This window comes from Salvelinus namaycush, chromosome 6, assembly GCF_016432855.1.
Source record: "Salvelinus namaycush isolate Seneca chromosome 6, SaNama_1.0, whole genome shotgun sequence".
In the NCBI taxonomy this organism is placed as follows: domain Eukaryota; kingdom Metazoa; phylum Chordata; class Actinopteri; order Salmoniformes; family Salmonidae; genus Salvelinus; species Salvelinus namaycush.
This window is the reverse complement of record NC_052312.1, coordinates 9,934,027-9,952,427: the sequence shown is the minus strand read 5'-3', so window position 1 is coordinate 9,952,427 and position 18,401 is coordinate 9,934,027. Positions and strand designations below refer to the sequence as shown.

The following is an 18,401-nucleotide window of genomic DNA, read 5'->3' as shown; positions in this document are numbered from 1 at the left end:
CAATATTTTTCACTCTAGCGTAATTTCCCAGTGGCAGCTATTGCATCAACTATGGCCCCCATTCCAAACAGATTCCCTATCCCTCGACCCACACGCCAACGCCTCCCCTACTTGATATGCCTAGACGCAACTCGATAAATGGTGAAAGGATGTTTGGAATGAGGCCCAAGCCCACCCCAGTACCATTTTCTCTTCCTCTACCCCCTGCCCACCACCCCACAGTCTGTCTGGCCTCCTCTGCCTGCCTTCCCCAATTGCCATATGGGATCCCCTCAGTTGAGGCTCCCCTCCTCCCCTAGGTAATCCAGCTCTGTGCTGCGTTTGCCCAGCTCCATGTCCAGGTCCATATCTATCATGGCGGGCAAGTGTTTGCTGAAGGTGTTGGAGATCTGGTCGAACGTCTTCCCCCGCGTTTCCGGCACCCGGAAGAAGGTGAAGATGAGGAAGAATAGCAGGAGCGCGGCGAAGATGAGGAAGACATATGGCCCACAAAGCTCCTGTGGAGCGGGAGAGGAGGGAATATGTTCACTGATGTATCTTAAGACATTCATTCACTCAACATTTCAACTCAATCAGACACCATTCAATCCACTTCACTGATCAATATCATTATATTACCATCCCAAAATCCCCCCAAAACACCATAGTGACCACTGTACTTACAGCAACATATTGGAAGCCAAAGCCGATAATGAAGTTGGCTGTCCAATTGGCGAATCCGGCCACGGCCATAGCAGCGGGCCTGGGGCCTTGGGAGAAGAGCTCAGCCACAAAGAACCAGGGGATAGGGCCGGGGCCCACCTCGAAGAAGGCCACGAAGCCAAAGATGGCCAGCATGCTGATGTAGCTCATCCAGGGAACACTGTCCTGCCAAGGGAAAAGAGATGGTTTAGCCAGAGGTACATGGCTGGTGAGTGGAGGACTGATCATAAATGACTGGAATGGTATCAAACACAAGGAAATCATGTGTTTGATGTGTCTATACCATTCCATTCATTACATTCTAGCCATTACTATAAGCCCGTCCTCCCCAATTAAGGTACCACCAGCTGCCTGTGGTACATGCATAGAAATAGTCATACCACCCATTATGGCCTCATTGACTTGAATAGGGTGCCTTCTATACTGAACAAAAATATAAACGCAACATGCAACAAATTCAAAGATTTTACTGAGTTACAGTTCATATAAGGAAAAAAAAGCTAGGCGCATGGATCAGAAAACCAGTCAGTATCTAGTATGACCACCGTTTACCACATGCAGTGCGACATCTCCGTTGCATAGAGTTGATCAGCTGTTGATTGTGGCCTGTGGAATGTTGTCCCACTCCTCTTCAATGGCTGTGTGAAGTTCCTGGATATTTTGTCGGGAATTGGAACACGCTGTCGTACACGTCGTTCCAGAGCATTCCAAACATGCTCAATGGGTGACGTCTGATGAGTATGCAGGCCATGGAAGAACAGGGTCATTTTCAGCTTCCAGGAATTGTGTACAGATCCTTGCGACATGGAGCCGTGCATTATCATGCTGAAACATGAGGTGATGGCGGCGGATGAATGGCATTACAATGGGCCTCAGGATCTCATTGCATTCAAATTGCCATCGATAAAATGCAATTGTGTTTGTTATCCGTAGCTTATGTCTGCCCATACCATAACCCCATCGCCACCATTGGGCACTCTGTTCACAACGTTGACATCAGCAAATCGCTCGCCCACACAACGCCATACACGTGGTCTAAGGTTGTGAGGCCGGTTGAACACACTGCCAAATTCTCTAAAACAATGTTGGAGGAGGCTGATGGTAGAGAAATGAACATTACATTCCCTGGCAAAAGCTCTGGTGGCCATTCCTGCAGTCAGCATGCCAATTGCACGCTCCCTCAAAACATGAGACACCTGTGCTATTGTGTTGAGACAAAACTGCACATTTTAGAGTGAATTTTTGTTTTCCCCAGCACAAGGACCAACACTTTACATGTTGCGATTATATATTTGTTCAGTGTAGTAATTTTATGTTTATGGATACATTATTCCACTTCACCAAAGTTGCCATTATGATAATATGTTAATGGCTTAATGAGCTTGTTGGTATTCGTTTGGGACTGACCAATAGGGCGAGAGCCATTGTCATGACAATGGCGCAGCCGCACATTCCAGACAGGCCCAGCATGTGTAGTGTCCGGCGACCCGTCCTCTCAACCAGGAAGAGCTGTCGATTGGATGAGAACAAGGTGACAAACAGGTCAGTAACAACAGGTCCGGGTCATGCTCGCTCATTTCTAATTGAGGAAAAACTTTGCAGATGATTCTGTCTGAATTTTCCAACTGGCGTTTGCCTAAGGAATTTTCCAATTTAAAAGACTGTATTTTATGTAGGAGCTTTCTACAGGATGCAAACACAAAAGTGATGGCTTAACTAGAGAAGTTTGCATTTTAAAATCAAAGATCAACCCTCAACCCAATCAATAACATTAAAAAAACTAATCATGACCTGGAAACCCAACTCTGGCCTATTTGGAGGGGAAAGTCTAGGTTGGGTCGACTCACTACGTTATCTTCTTTGTTCAGTGATAAAGGTGAAGAGTTAAACAGTAATGGAGGTGCCTGGTTACAGGACCTTGCTAGCGTACCGAGACCACGGTGAAAGCACAGTTGACCACACCGGCTCCTATAGTGGCGTAGACAGGGCTCTGGACCCCTGCCTTCTGGAAGATACTGGTGGAGTAGTAGAAGATCTGGACAGGAGAGAAATAGAAGACGGTTGGTCAAGGAATGTGGTCGAGCTTTCTGAGTAATACTGACTAAATATGTGCCGAAAGGCAATATGGTTTGTGTAACAGTGGAATTGTCCATTCTAACACTGATTCAAATTGTGAAAATGGCCAAAGAGGATTGCCTTTGGAAGAGTTTGAACACACACACACACACACACACTTTCCCTTTGTTTTGCTTTATTTTGACTAACACAGCTTATCTGGAGACTCAACACAGCAAGGTTACAGCAACACAGACAGACACACCCTGACACAAACTCAACCAGGTGTATAACACACATTGGGACATTTATTAATGAACCATTCTACCATGTCTCAGAATAGAATAGTATAGACCAGAACATAATACGCAGAATAGAACTATGTCCTCTGACGGGAACTGCTTGCACAGTCTTGTTTAGTTGAAATAAAACAAAATAGTAAACACACACACAATCCAAGTCTCAAGCCTTAAAACTCCTTCTTTAACCCGTCTCCTCCTCTTTATCTACACTGATTGAAGTGGATTTAACAGGTGACATCAATAAAGGATCATAGCATTCAACTGGAATCACCTGGTCAGTCTATGTCATGGAAAGAGTAGGTGTTCCTAATGTTTTGTGTAGTCAGTTGAAAGCTATGATCCCTTTTTGATGTCACCTGTTGAATCCACTTCAATCAGTGTAGATGAAGGAGAGGAGACGGTTTAAAAAATGATTTTTAAGCCTTGAGACAATTGAGACATTGATTGTGTATGTATGCCATTCAGAGGGTGAGACTAAATATTTAAGTGCCTTTGAACGGAGTATGGTAGTATGTGCCAGGCGAACCGGTTCGAATATGTCAAGAACTACAACGCTGCTGGGTTTTTTACGCTCAACAGTTTCCCATGTGTATCAAGAATGGTCCACCACCCAAAGGACATCCATCCAACTTGACACAACCGCGGGAAGCATTGGAGTCAACATGGGCCAGCATCCCTGTGGAACGCTTCTGACACGTTGTAAAGTCCATGGCCCGACGAGTTGAGGCTGTTCTGAGGTGCAACTCAATATTAGGAAGGTGGTCCTAATGTTTGGTATACTCAGTGTATATGTTTTTATTAATAACATAACATATTGATAACATTTTTGGAGAATAAACTGTCAACCCTATCTAGCTATGATAGGATGTGAACTAAGTAACGGTGCATTGCAGCCCATGTTTAACTAATGTGAACTCAGTGGTATGTTGTCAAGGCTTGTGGAGCCAGTCAGCTTTCTGTGTTGAAGGTAAACAGATGTAAACAGTAGGAAGGCCTGGTCAGTCTCTCCCAGAACCCCTAGCTGTCAGTCACCGTGGCAACAGGTGCCTGTGAGATGATGGGAACTATATGGAACTCAGCGTTCAATCACCCAATCACACGATAAAGTCCTGGACACGGCTACAAAGATCCTTAGACACACACACACACACTCTTCCCCACTCTTCTCCCTCCTCTAGTACTCACAGCGTTGACCCCGGACAGCTGTTGTGAGAGCTGCAGTAGGATGGCGATGATGATGGGCTGCCGGTACATGGGGGAGCGGAAGAGCTCTGCGATGGACACCTTCCTCTCCATGTCCATCCTCCTCTTCTCCTCCTTCATCTCCGCCAGCATATCCCCCACTTCCTGTCTCCCCGTCAGCCTCCTCAAGCCTAGGGATGAGTGGGAATGAGAATCAGGCTGAGAATAGAACTTCAGATGGGTTTCAGAGTGTGTGTGTGGTGGGGGAGGCTGACTTGTTCTGGGGTTGCCCAGACTCCCTAGCCCCCCTGTTATTCAAACCCTGCCCCTATTCTGCTTGTGGTCCTCTCCTTCATCCAGAAAGAAAAAGAGACATAGAAAGGAGACAAGCAAAAGAGGCCATCAGAGAGTCCTGGTACATGGTCGTGACTGGATCCTCACCGCTCTTGGCGTGGTGCTCCTGGGAACGGATGATGTAGAGGAAGCGGGGGCTTTCGGGGCAAAAGGGCAGCAGCACCATCTGTAGGACAGTGGGCAGAACGGTCACACCCACCAGCACTGGCCACAACTCCTCACTGCCCAGCAAAGACTCCAGACCCAGGACCTAAGGAAAAAGTAGGAAGGGGGAGAAAGGGAGAGAGGAAAGGAAAGTAGAGAGAGAGAGAGAGAGAGAGAGCGAGAGGGAAGGAAAGAGAGAGAGAGTGAAAGAGAGAGGGGAAGGAAGGAAGAAAGGAAGGCGAGAGAGAGAGAGGAGGAAGGAGAGAGAAGTTGACTACTTTAATACTTGTTCAGATAGATGTGTTGTGGAGAACAAACCCCATTCTGTGGCCTGTAGAGAAAAAAACATTGTGTGGTCTGAGTGCTGTACCTGTGCTATGAGAATCCCTGTAACGATAGCCAGCTGGTGGAGCGTGCCCAATGCCCCTCGCAGACTGGTAGGGGCTATCTCACCTACATACATGGGCACCAGCCCCGATGCCAATCCTGGGAGAAAGAGAATGAGGCTCCGATTCAGAAACTGGTACGCCAAGGTGTGGAGAAAACCGAGCAGCGATAGTGGTTCCGATGAACTATTTCACTGGTCAGTACTGTTCATCTACAACCATAGAAAACAATATAGTCTGTCTACAACTACACCACTGAAAAGCCATTCAAACAGCATTAAACCACATCAAAACACATTTCTGAGATAGTCAATCTGCAGGATGAGTGCTGACCACAGTATGCACCGATGACGAATCGTCCCAGAATCATCATCTCGAAAGACCGGCTGATCTTGGCCATGCCCATCAAACCTCCTCCGATGAAGGCAAACAAGTTGTTAATGAGCATGGCTTTCCTCCTGTCAGAATAAAGAGAAATATATTAGTTATCATTGGTATACTAGAAGTAAATATGATGTACATTTCAAGTTACTAGTTGTTGGTTTGCAGATATACAATTGATATTTGTGAGTAGTGTGTGTTCTGCCAGTTAGACAGTACAAGAATAGGTCTTCGACAATTCCACCATTTAGCCTCTTAATGGCAGATCACAAAACAGAGATAATGCCTCTGCTGATATATCCATGTTACAAAGTGTCATAGGAGAAAGTGTCACAGGCAGGGTTGGGGAGTACAAGTAAGGGATTACAAAAAAAACAGCAACTGTAATCCGTTACATTACAAGCAAAAAAATATTGTAATCAGATTAAAGATTCTTTTGAAAAACTAGATGATTACCTCAAGAATTACTTTTAGATTCAAAAAGGATGTTTGATACTTTTCTCAATGACATTCAAAGCAGAATTGAAAAAAGGCGCGAGTTTAAGTTTGTTCCACTTGAGCGAGTCTGACCACAAGTCAGAGACCACTATGATGACACACCAAATGTGTTTGATGGATCGTGGGAAAAGACCGGGAATAGGCTTTTGTAGGCTACAGTCCAAGCTGTGTCTTCCAATGGTGCGACTGCTGTCAGCATCCAAAGATTATCCAACTTAAATAAACGCTTGGAGGTAAGGACGACAGCAGTGGTGTAGTCTACAGTGATACGGATATCACTTAGTATTGATATCTACATAGCGCATTGATGTGAATCACACTGCTGCTCTCTCATTTAGCTATTGAGATTTATGGATTGTGGTTGTTGTGGATGGCTGTTCGCAAATCTAAATGTATAGTTGATGGTTGAATTCAAGAAGTTTAAGCTGCCTATCAATCTTTGTTTTTGAAACCAGTGGACAGCCAGAAAAATGTGTTCTTGCAACAGCTGCATAGTGCGGATCCCAGCCTATGGAATAAAAGTCTGGCTTCTCTTACTCAGTCTAATTCATGCTGATAAAAAAAATGGACACATGCTCAAACATGCACACTTTTGATAGACTTAAAGGGGCAATCTGTAATTTTTCCCACCATGAGAAACTAAAGTCTAGGGGGAAAGACCGGCTCCGGCTTTCTTACTCCCACTCTACTCCATTGGGATCCCCTTTCAATCACAGAGTCTGTGTCCAGATAACATCCTGGCTTGGGTTACAATAGGAAACTGAGTCGAGCCACAAAACACGACCCTGCCCAGTAACACTTTCTCCCACTGACTGCCACTATCCATAGGGAACCATGTTGGATCTGACTGACACAGTCACTCCCACTGTTTTTCCTATATATTTCTCTCTGCATTGTTGGGAAGGGCCCATAAGTAAGCATTTCATTGTTAGTCTACAAAGCATGTGACAAGTTTAATTTGCTAACACATTGGATCTAACTGACTGCCACGATCTATGGAGAACCATTTTGGATCTAACTGACTGCCACTATCTATGGAGAACCATTTTGGATCTAACCAACTGCAACTATCTATGGAGAACCATTTTGGATCTAACTGACTGACACTATCTATATGGAACCATCTTGGTTTAACTAGGCAAGTCAGTTAAGAACAAATTCTTATTTACAATGACGGCCTACACCGGCCAAACCCAGATGACACTGGGCCAATTGTGCGCTGCCCTATGGGACTCCCAATCACAGCCGGTTACGATACAGCCTGGATTTGAACCAGGGTGTCTGTAACAATGCCTCAAGCACTGAGCTGCAGTGCTTTTGACCGCTGCGCCACTCAGGAGTGCTGACAACTATGCATTACGTGGGTGTATCAGTGTGTAGGTCTATGTGTGTACATACAGCCCTAAGTCTGTGAGAAAGTGAATACATCTGTCTATGTACCTACATCTATGCAAAATAAAAAAGAAATGTGCTATGATGTTTACAAGTGTGTGTGTGTGCTTGTGTATGTGTGCTTGTACTTGTGTGCATATGTGCATTCTGTGGGTGTATGTGTGTCTGTGTGTGTGTGCCCGCTCTCGCATGCATACATGTGTGTATCATCTCTCCTACCTCCCCAGCCACTCTGAGATGACGCCCACACAGAAGGAGGAGATCATGCCGCCTATAGAGAAGATGGCTACGGACAGGGACCAGAGGGTTGTGAGGGTACTGCTGGGGATAGGCTCTCCATACCGATGCACCCATGTAGCGTTGTAGTCCGCTTCAATGATCTGGACAGGCAGGAGAAGAGATATGAGACATTTAATAGAGCTAATATTTTTCCTTTGGAAGACTATAGCCTAGTCCCAGGTCTGTTTGTGCTGTCCCAGCATGACAGTGACCATAGGAATTGGTAAGACACAAACTGATCTGGGACCAAGTTAGGAAGACAACAATGTTAAGATAACATTTCTTTAGTTGGTTAAGTTGGTTGGAGCGTTGTGTTTCCTTACAACAACAGAGTTGTTGGTTTGATTCCTGCATTTTGGGCTCCCGAATGGCGCAGCGGTCTAAGGCACTGCATGTTAATGCAAGAGGTGTCACTACAGTCCCTGGATCAAATACAGGCTGAATCACATCTGGCTGTGATTGGGAGTCCCATAAACTGGTGCACAATCTGCCCAGCATCTTTGGGGTTTGGCGGGGGTAGGCCGATATTGTAAATAAGAATTTGTTCTTAACTGACATGCCTAGTTAAATAAAGGTAAAAAAAAAGTATCATTTCAGAATGGATAATATTTGGTTGAGACATTGATCAATGAATTTACAACCTACATTCCATTGTGTTCCATCGAACAGCGGAACCAAATGACCTGGATTGCAGTTCTCGATTCTGTGTAGGTTATTACAATAATTGTGAAGATCTCCACAGACCTGCGACAACCTATGCATGCTATCTTGAACATGCACGATGTACTGTATTACAAAAGTAATACTGAACTGTGTTTGGTTGACAAGGCAACCAAATATTAACATTTAAAGGAGATGTATCTACTGCATGGATAGTTGCATCTGAGCAACTGGCTTAATCCCATTCTTGAACATTTATTTTTGGTTGAGTTGGAGATGTGAATCCAACTTATAATTAGTTAACTTGTCAACAAGTTAATAGGCTATTTATCATATTTCAAAAGTGATATTGAATTGTGTTTGGTTGTCAACACAACCAAATATTAACATTTGAAGGAGATGTATCTTCTGCTTGGATAGTTCCATCTGTACCACTGACTTAGTCTGGCTTTAATTACAGTTTGTCTACAAATTAATAATTGATATGTTGGATTCAGGTATCCATCTCAACTAAATCAAATCAAACTGTAAGTAAAGTTTGATCCTTTTCTTTTTTGTGATATCCAATTGGTAGTTACAGTCTTGTCCCTTCGCTGCAACTCCCATACGGACTTGGGAGAGGCGAAGGTTGAGAGCCATGTGTCCTCCAAAACATGACCCTGCCAAGCTTCATGACACACTGCTCACTTAACCCAGCTGCACCAATGTGTCAGCTGGACACACTGTCCAACTGGCAACCGAGTCAGCGTGCATGCGCCTAACCCACCACAAGGAGTCACGATGAGACAAGGACATCCATGCCGGCCAGCCAAACCCTCCCCTAACCCAGATGACGCTGGGCCAATTGCACACTGCCTCACAGTCACAGCTGGCTGCGACACAGCCTGGGATTGAACCCGGTTCTGTAGTGATGCCCCTAGCACTGCAATGCAGAGGCCCTTAGTCCTATTCCTGAGATGGATACCTGAATCCAACATATTAATTATTAATTTGTAGACAAACTGTAATTAAAGCCAGACTAAGTCAGTGGTACAGATGGAACTATCCAAGCAGAAGATACATCTCCTTCAAATGTTAATATTTGGTTGTGTTGACAACCAAACACAATTTAATGTAACTAAATATCATAACATTTGAAATCAACCAAAGCTTGAAACCCTAGTCCTATTTAGGTTTTAAGCTGCTTCTTTTATGATAATGTTTATAACGTTGAAGATCTGATGTTATTTTAAAGGTACAAATTCAACATATTGTATACAAGGTTAAAAATATGTAGACATTTTGTTACTATGGTTACTATGATGACATAATCCCGTGGTTAAAATTTTACCCTCAAAACAAGTTGATTACTTTTTTACAAATCCAATGTATTTTCTACATAGATTCCACGTCACACTACGTTGACAAATTACGTTGAGACAATGTTAATTCAACCATTTTGTGCCTAGTGGGATGGCATGGGCCACAGATACTGAATCTAGGTAGTAAGTGTATGCGAGGCCTAACAAAGTGTTACTTGTTTCTTGAGATAAATACTTTGGTAATGGAGCAGAGAGAGATATGCTTTGTGTGAATACTAGTACAAACTGTTCTGTGCAGGCCAGCTATAACCACAACCCAAAACTCTGTGCCTCTTGCCTGACAATATGAATAACTTCCTACTCATTAATCCCTTACCTAGGCAGGTAGCCTAGCAGTTAAGAGTGTTGGGCCAGTAACCCCCAAAAATATCTTGGTGTGCCCTTGAACAAGGCACTTAACCCTAATTGCTCCTGTAAGTCACTCTGGATAAGAGAGTCTGCTAAGTGACTAAACTGTAATTTAACACAAATAGATGTCAGTTCATTCTAAAGGTTGTTTTGGGCCTGAGGGTTTCGCCTGGTAAATAGATGGCACAGGGGTCAAAGTTTTGACACTGTGAGTTAAGAGGGTCTAGGGACCTGGACTCATGACCAGAGGAGCCATGTTGGTTGTAAGGCCCCTCTCGTAACACAACTCACTGACTCCAAGTAAGTTCCTCTGTCTGACTCACTCACTGGCTGAATCTAAATACAGGTACTAACAGTTGAATGATACTGCTGTCTACCCACAATGCAATAAATGCAGCATGAAACGATGCTACATTTGATATAATGTGCTCTCTCCATGACATAGACTGACCAGGTGAATCCAGGTGAAAGCTATGATCCCTTATTGATGTAATTTGTTAAATCCACTTCAATCAGTGGAGATGAAGGGATGGAAACAGGTTTAAGAAGAATTTTTAAGCCTTGAGACAATTGAGACATGGATTGTGTATGTGTACCATTCAGAGGGTGAATGGGCTAGACTAAAGATTTTGGGGTATGGTAGTAGGTGCCAGGCACACCGGTTTGGGTCAAGAACTGCAAGGCTGCTGGGTTTTTCACGCTCAACAGTTTCCCATGTGTATCAAGAATGGCCCACCACCCAAAGGACATCCAGCCAACTTGACACAACTTTGGGAAGCGTTGGAGTCAACATGGGCCAGCATCTCTGTGGAACGCTTTCAACACCTTGTAGAGTCCATGCCCCGACGAATTGAGGCTGTTCTGAGGGCAAAGGGGGGTGAAAGTCAATATTAGGTAGGTGTTCTTAATGTTTGGTACATTCAGTGGATTTGATGTATGGTGGCTGACATACAGTATGTTCCAATATATTCTCTATATTAGTAATTAGCAGATATATGTTCTGACATATGCCACTTCCACATCAAAACCCCATGACCCAACACCGACTAACACATTTTACGAGAAGGGGGCTTTAGGATAGTGAATCTAAGGGAATGTCTAGACAGCAGCGAGAGCATCTAACTATATCTATATGGTTCAGGAGTCTGTACTGGACGTGCACTATGTAGTGTCGCACTCCGAACACGACACCATCTGCCCTTGACTCTGTCTCGGCGTGAACCCTCTGCGAACCTTGTGAGTGTCGCCCCCCCCAAAGCCCAAAATAGCCACTTTTTCCCATGACACCAGAATCACTGCCTTAAACCCCTCTGCCTCCGATTGCACCCCTCAGCTGTGAAGGACACCTGAGATGGGAGGGGGGAGGGGGGGGGGCAATGGAGGGGGTAAATAGAAGTGTGAATTGTGAAGGCTTGCAGATGGGTGAGGGGGTGGAGGGGTGAGGAGGGGGTAGATGGGTGAGGAGGGGATGAGGGGTGATGAGGGGTGAGGAGAGGATGAGAGGTGAGGAGGGGGTGAGGGGTGAGGAGGGGGGTGAGGGGTGAGGAGTGAGGAGGGGGGTGAGGGTTGAGGGATGATGAGGGGTGAGGAGAGGATGAGAGGTGAGGAGGGGGTGAGGGGTGAGGAGGGGGATGAGGGGTGAGGAGGGGGATGAGGGTTGAGGGATGATGAGGGGTGAGGATTGGAAGGAGGGGTGAGGGTGGGTGAGGGATGATGAGGGGGGATAAGGGGGATGAGGGGGATGAGAGCTGAGGAGAGGTGAGGATGGGGGGTATTTTGGCAACACTGTGTGTTTCGTCATGCAGCATGTGGTGCACACACCCCCTGGTGTTGACATTACTCAGATGTTCCCCTGGACACGCCTCGCTCTTTCTGATCTTTCCCTCTCTTGCATCCAATCTATTTCTTCCTCGCTCTCTCTTTATCCATCTCCTATTCTCTAAAAGTACATCCTCACTCTCTCTATTCCCCCTTTCCCTCTTTCTCTATTCCCCTTTCTCTCTCGCTCTCTATTCCCCCTTTCGCTCTCTCTCTATTCCCCCTTTCTCTTTCTTTCTCTCTCTATTCCCCCTTTCTCTCTCTCTTCTAAATCCCTCAATGTCTTTTATCTTCCATCTCCCCTCAACTATTGACATGTCGAGTCATCGACCAAGTTTCAATACGTAATTGTTTGTACTAACATTAGGATGTTGCTTTTAAAACATATAGGGCTGGTTTTCCAGTCACAGATTAGGCTAAATTGTGGACTAAAAATAGCTTTCAGTGGAGAACTCCATTGAGAATGTTTTATAATCCAGGACTAGTCTTAATCTGTGTCCAGGAAACCGTCCCATAGACTGTACTGTACTGTGAAAGGGAGAAGTCAACTATGGTGTACAAATACACTATATATACAAAAGTATGTGGACGCCCCTTCAAATTAGTGGATTCGGCATTTCAGCCACACCCGTTGCGGACAGGTGTATAAAATCGAGCACACAGCTATACAATCTCCATAGACAAACATTGGCAGTAGAATGGCCTTACTGGAGAACTCAGTAACTTTCAACGTGACACCATCATAGGATGCCACCTTTCCAGCAAGTCAGTTTGTCACATTTCTGCCCTGCTTGAGGTGCCCCCGTCAACTGTAAGTGCTGTTATCGTGAAGTGGAAACGTCTAGGAGCAACAATGGCTCAGCCGCGAAGTGGTAGGCCACACAAGCTCACAGAACGGGACCGCTGAGTGCTGAAAGGCGTAGCACGTAAAAATGGTCTGTCCTTGGTTGCAACACTCACTACCAAGTTCCAAACTGCCTCTGGAAGCAACGTCAGCACAAGAACTGTTCGTCGGGAGCTTCATGAAATGGGTTTCCATGGCCGAGCAGCCGCACACAAGCCTAAGATCACCATGCGCAATGCCAAGCGTCGGCTGGAGTGGTGTAAAGCTCGCTGCCATTAGACTCTGGAGCAGTGGAAACAAGTTCTCTGGAGGGTTGAATCACGCTTCACCATCTGGCAGTCTGACGGACGAGTCTGGGTTTGGCGGATGCCAGGACCTAATCGCCCAACATCAGTGCCCAACCTCACTAATGCTCTTGTGGCTGAAGCAAGTCCCCGCAGCAATGTTCCAACATCTAGTGGAAAGCCTTCCCAGAAGAGTGGAGGCTGTTATAGCAGCAAAGGGGGGGCCAACTCCATATTAATGCCCATGATTTTGGAATGAGACATTCGACGCGCAGGTGTCCACATACTTTTGGTAATGTAGTGTACCTGGTCCTTAGAGAAAACAACAACAAGAATCGGTTTTAGAAAAGGTCATGCTAGAGGTATTAATTCCCAGGTCGGTTCTTAAACAGCAACTCTCTTTGATGACTCACTCATAGAGCACAGAGAGCTGTTTTCAGTCGCTGCCCTTTATCAGTTGAAACGGCGAGACTGAGCTTAGCTGGGTGGAATCAAGGGGACATCTGTGTAAATGCCAACTCACTACCTGTCTCAGGTAGTTTTGCAGCCACACTCACCTATCAGTGTGTGAAATGAAATGTGAGACAACACATTGACGAGTTCTTGGTTAACAGTTATTCAGATTCTGAACCGTCTCACCTCGTTTTGAAGTGTATTACACTTAAGTATGCAACCGTCTGAGAACCATGGTTCTGGCACTAGCATCTATGTTTGCAGACCCATGTTTCATGATAACATTTTTGGTGCAAACATGGCATCTATAGGAAATTCTAAATCCCAATTTGCAGAACTCTGTATCAATAGCTCTGGTTGATGAGTGCAAGTCGGTCTTACCTTCTGAGGAGCGTTGATGACACCTATGTTGTACCCAAACTGAAAGGAACCCAATACAGCGGTGAACACTGAGAGAGCAAGGGTTCCAGTCACCGTCTGTAGAGCACACACAAGAACACAACACCTCACTGTTACCATGATGCAATTGTGTGGTTGTTCATAAAGAGATTGTGTGAAGGATGTGGAGAAGATGGACCATCTAGAAAGGTATGGTTTGTTGCACAGACAATGTCATGTCCATCCACAGACAATGTCATGTCCGTACACAGACAATGTCATGTCCGTACACAGACAATGTCATGTCCGTACACAGACAATGTCATGTCCGTACACAGACAATGTTATGGCCGTACACAGACAATGTCATGTCCGTACACAGACAATGTCATGTCCATACAAAGACAAAGACAATGACGAAACTGCTGTTGTAAGATGACCATGGTCTAGACTGTTAACAAGCTTCTATATTTTGGGAACTCTCCTGTCTTAGTAAAGGCCAAGACTACACACACGCAGACAGACACACACACACGCACAAACAGACCCCACATCCCTCCAGACACACCTCTCTAATATCCACTATATATAACTGTGGTACTAAATGAGAAAGGATCTTTTGTAGCCGTCTCCAGGACTTTCCTGTGTATCGTGTGATTGGGTGACTGAATGATGAGTTGCATATAGTTCCCATCATCTCACAGGCACCTGTTGCCACAGGGACTGACAGCTAGGGGTTCTGGGAGAGACTGACCAGGCCTTCCTACTGTTTACATCTGTTTACCATCAACACAGAAAGCTGACTGGCTCCACAAGCCTTCACAACATACCACTGAGTTCACATTAGTTAAACATGGGCTGCAATGCACCGTTACTTAGTTCACTTCCTATCATAGCTAGATAGGGTTGACAGTTTCTTCTCCAAACATTTGATCAGTATGTTATTAATAAAAACATATACATGGAGTGTTTACTGTTTTATTTCAACTAAACAAGACTGTGCAAAGCAGTTCCCGTCAGAGGACATAGTTCTATTCTGCGTATTATGTTCTGGTCTATACTATTCTATTCTGAGACATGGTAGAATGGTTCATTAATAAATGTCCCAATGTGTGTTATACACCTGGTTGAGTTTGTGTCAGGGTGTGTCTGTCTGTGTTGCTGTAACCTTGCTGTGTTGAGTCTCCAGATAAGCTGTGTTTGTCAAAATAAAGCAAAACAAAGGGAAAGTGTGTGTGTGTGTGTGTGTGTGTGTGTGTGTGTGTGCGTCCCACATCGTACAACAAAGAAAACATTTCTAGTCTAAAGGCAAGAGTCCCGCTCTATTTCACTTCACAGAACGTGCTTCACAACATTTCAACTGTAGCCTGCATATGTAGAACATATTGGGAAAGACAGAAAAAAATGGGACAGAGTTGAGGTCAAGGCAAGATAATATTGTTTCTCACTGTCTCAGATTCTGTCATCAGCAACCAATTAAAACGTACCGGCATTTTGATACAACAGTTTGGTGATGTGTTTTTTTGCTATTGTGCCACCAATCATGACAAGAAAGAATACCTCAAGGATGCTGAAATCCTAGTAAGTCTAAGAAGAATGTTTTTGAATTAAAGTGTCAGTAACCGTGTTGGCATCAGCTGTGGTAAGGAACAAGGTATAGGTTGTACTGGGTGATCTACCAACCAACCCATATTCATCTCAGCCCTGATCATTAAGCACGCTGGTCTCTCTACTGATCAAGGTCACTATATAGGACCAATACAACTAAGGGCTCTCATGTCCAAAATAAAGGCTGACGTTATGTTTTGTCAATCTTCCAGAAAATAGAACATTATGTTTTGTTTGATATATGAATAGCAATTGTTTTAATTATTCTAATAACACAAAATGTCAAATTTAATTTCACTCTCAAAAGAAACACTATGTCTTTTCTTATCTTGTTATATTTGACGGGCACTAACAAACACAGCAGTTGCTGAGTCCTTATTTTGGTCAACCATGTTGTTGTGAACCACGTCACAGATCACAAGTTTCTGCAGTGGTATTAGTGACCGTTTGCTCATCATTGTATGCACAGGCGTCAATTCAATTTAAATTCCACGTTGATTCAACTTAATTTCATTGAAATTACATGGAAATAACGTTGATTCAACCAGTGTGTGCCCAGCGGGATTCAATGCCACTGGCAGACCAGTTATTTTGTCAGGTGAAAAAAAATCGATCATGCACTCAGAGGAGGATGAGAATAAACAGATAGAGATACTTAGACAAATATATATTAGGATAAGAGTGCGTGATCGATTTTTCTTTTTCCTAATGAGAGCCTAAAACTTGGTTAATAAAATATAAACAATAAATGTATAATTTGATGAATAGATAAATTGATAGTTATGCTTTAACAGTCGTAGAAAAAGGTTTTAAACAACAAAATATACATTTTAAACCACACATTAAATTAAACTTCATCCATCGTAGGCTACTCAGTGTTAGTGCGCATGAAAACATTTCATTGCAATTTACTTATTGCAAATCAACTATTTTCTTATAAAAACGAGTGTTGTTTAGATTACCTCCCCTCCGAGTTGCTGAAACCCAGCCGGCATGTCTTTGACAGCGCGAGACACAGATTACAGTCCGTGACAGTTGTGTCCCGCTCCCCCGCGCGCTATCCCAACTGGACACCACGTGAAAAAAACTCAATTGGAATAAGGACAATAAACCTGGTACTTGTATTAAAAGTCGAAAGGAAAAGTAAAACCCAAGACAAAAACTGGAACCAAAGTGAAAACCGACGAGGTGGCTATAGTTCTAAATGTGTAACTCTACGTGTCCTCTCTTTGAAGTTTGTGGAGCGTCTGGGTCCAGTTTGCATATAATGACATCAGTACACTGGCGCACAACTCTCTTGATATTTTCAAACGACGGAGAGAAGGTGCGGAGGGGACGAGGGGCGACGGGAGGGCGTTTTAGCCGCCCCCTACTCTCGAAGGCCTGTCACAGAGGTCGTCTTTTGGGGTGAGACGGAAGCAGAAAGCCATGTCTTGACCTTATACACTATTGGCTGAAGTCAAGAGGAGCGCTTCATCAGCATACAGAATAACCACCATCTCACTATAACTTCTATGGGGTATGCACTGTGGGTTTTTCAGATTCCATGAGTGGCCTAGATACAGTATATTGGACAGCATGTGCAAAGAGATAGTCGTGATGGATCATGCCATTGTTAAATTCAGTTAAAAAGCATTATTTTAAAAAAGTGCGGTAGGCTAGTTGGTCTACTTTTAAACTAATTCCTCTTCAACCTTAACATGTGAATTTTCCCACCACCATTAAGAAAGGTTATAATTGGTTGAAGAGACACATTCATCTTATTGATTGGATTGAGACCTGCAGTGGCTGAAAAAGGCACATCTATAGAAAGGATGACATTTATGATATGCTTAGATATGTAGCCCATTCCTCTGCAGGGGAGGCTGTGCAAAGGCTGGATGCCTGGACCTTGGGAGAAAGCCAATGTCCACCACCAATCTGGACCTATGACTCAACACTTCTTCTGGACAGCCAGATGGGCTTGTCTGCACTGCCCTGGCAGTCATTCTGTCTTTCCGCTATTTTAGAACACATGCCAAAAGGGTGACGCTCCCCACCAGTACACCACAGCTAACTCACCCCATCCACCACAAACACTTCCCTATTTCACACAAAAATATGAATCCTTCCCAAGGCAACCAGTGGGCCCTAAATTTGGAATGTACCACTTGGGTCGGAGAAGTAGGGGTGGCTGGGGAAATTGGGGACAGCTAGCAGGTGTGAATTGGGAGGTGTGTCTTGGTAGGGGTTATGAGAGGCAAGGCAGGACCTGCCAAAAAGGCAATGGAAAAATGTCTGGGCTAGATCTATCAATCCAATTCACCCACACCCTTTGTGAACAAGCTCGCATCTCACCCCACTTTCCCTTCCTCACATCTTCCCCTTCCCCCCTCCCCTCTATCATACTCTAATCTAAGGCACAGATTGAGAAAGAGGAGCTGAACCTGACACCATCCTCCAAAGCCAGGGCCCCAGGCCAGTGAGTCATGTGTATGGCCCACACTAAATGAGGAAGAAATTCTATACCAGGAGACAGTGGCCTAGGACCTCCAGACCACATAACATGCACTCTTAAAAAAGGGTTGCAAAGGCGTCACAATAGGAGAACCCTCTGTGGAAAGGGTTCTACATGGAACCCCAAAAGGTTCTACCTGGAACCAAAAGGGTTCTACTTGGAACCAAAAAGGGTTCTTCAAAGGGTTCTTCTATCGGGACAGCCAAAGAACACCTTTATGTTCTAAATAGCACCTTTTCTTTCTAAGAGTGTGTGGGTTTATGTAGACCTACATACCTGTATCCCGGGACAGACAGACAGATAATACACAGTAGTGCCTGTAAGAACCAACAGAACTGTCCCAATCAAAGATTAAAAAACAAAACTGGCCCAAATAAAGAAAATGAAAACAGAACAAATATACAATGTTTGGGCAGTCACAGTGCAAATGTCAGTTGTGTTGTCCCAAAACTGGAAGTGACACCAATCAGAGAGT

General features: G+C 44.4%; 1 protein-coding gene across 1 annotated transcript; it reads right to left on the bottom strand.

Annotated features, from left to right (window-relative positions):
- Positions 1–272: 272 nt before the first annotated feature.
- Positions 273–16,424, bottom strand: LOC120049224 (solute carrier family 2, facilitated glucose transporter member 4-like). The gene is made up of 11 exons (XM_038995459.1): positions 16,392–16,424; positions 13,825–13,920; positions 7,616–7,776; positions 5,459–5,583; positions 5,110–5,225; positions 4,683–4,845; positions 4,245–4,432; positions 2,633–2,737; positions 2,110–2,211; positions 664–867; positions 273–497 (listed from the first exon to the last, which is right to left on the bottom strand). Exons 1-11 carry the CDS (start codon positions 16,422–16,424, stop codon positions 273–275), a joined length of 1,518 nt encoding a protein of 505 aa, XP_038851387.1.
- Between the last annotated feature and the right edge of the window lie 1,977 nt (positions 16,425–18,401).

Coding starts and splice junctions, on each gene's coding strand:
- LOC120049224 (XM_038995459.1), bottom strand. CDS start 16,424: ATGCCGGCTGGGTTTCAGCAACTCGGAGGGGAG. Junction 7,777..13,824: donor TCATCAACGCTCCTCAGAAG/GTAAGACCGACT, acceptor CTGCCTGTCCAG/ATCATTGAAGCGGACTACAA. Junction 5,226..5,458: donor CGTCATCGGTGCATACTGTG/GTCAGCACTCAT, acceptor TCTTTCTCCCAG/GATTGGCATCGGGGCTGGTG.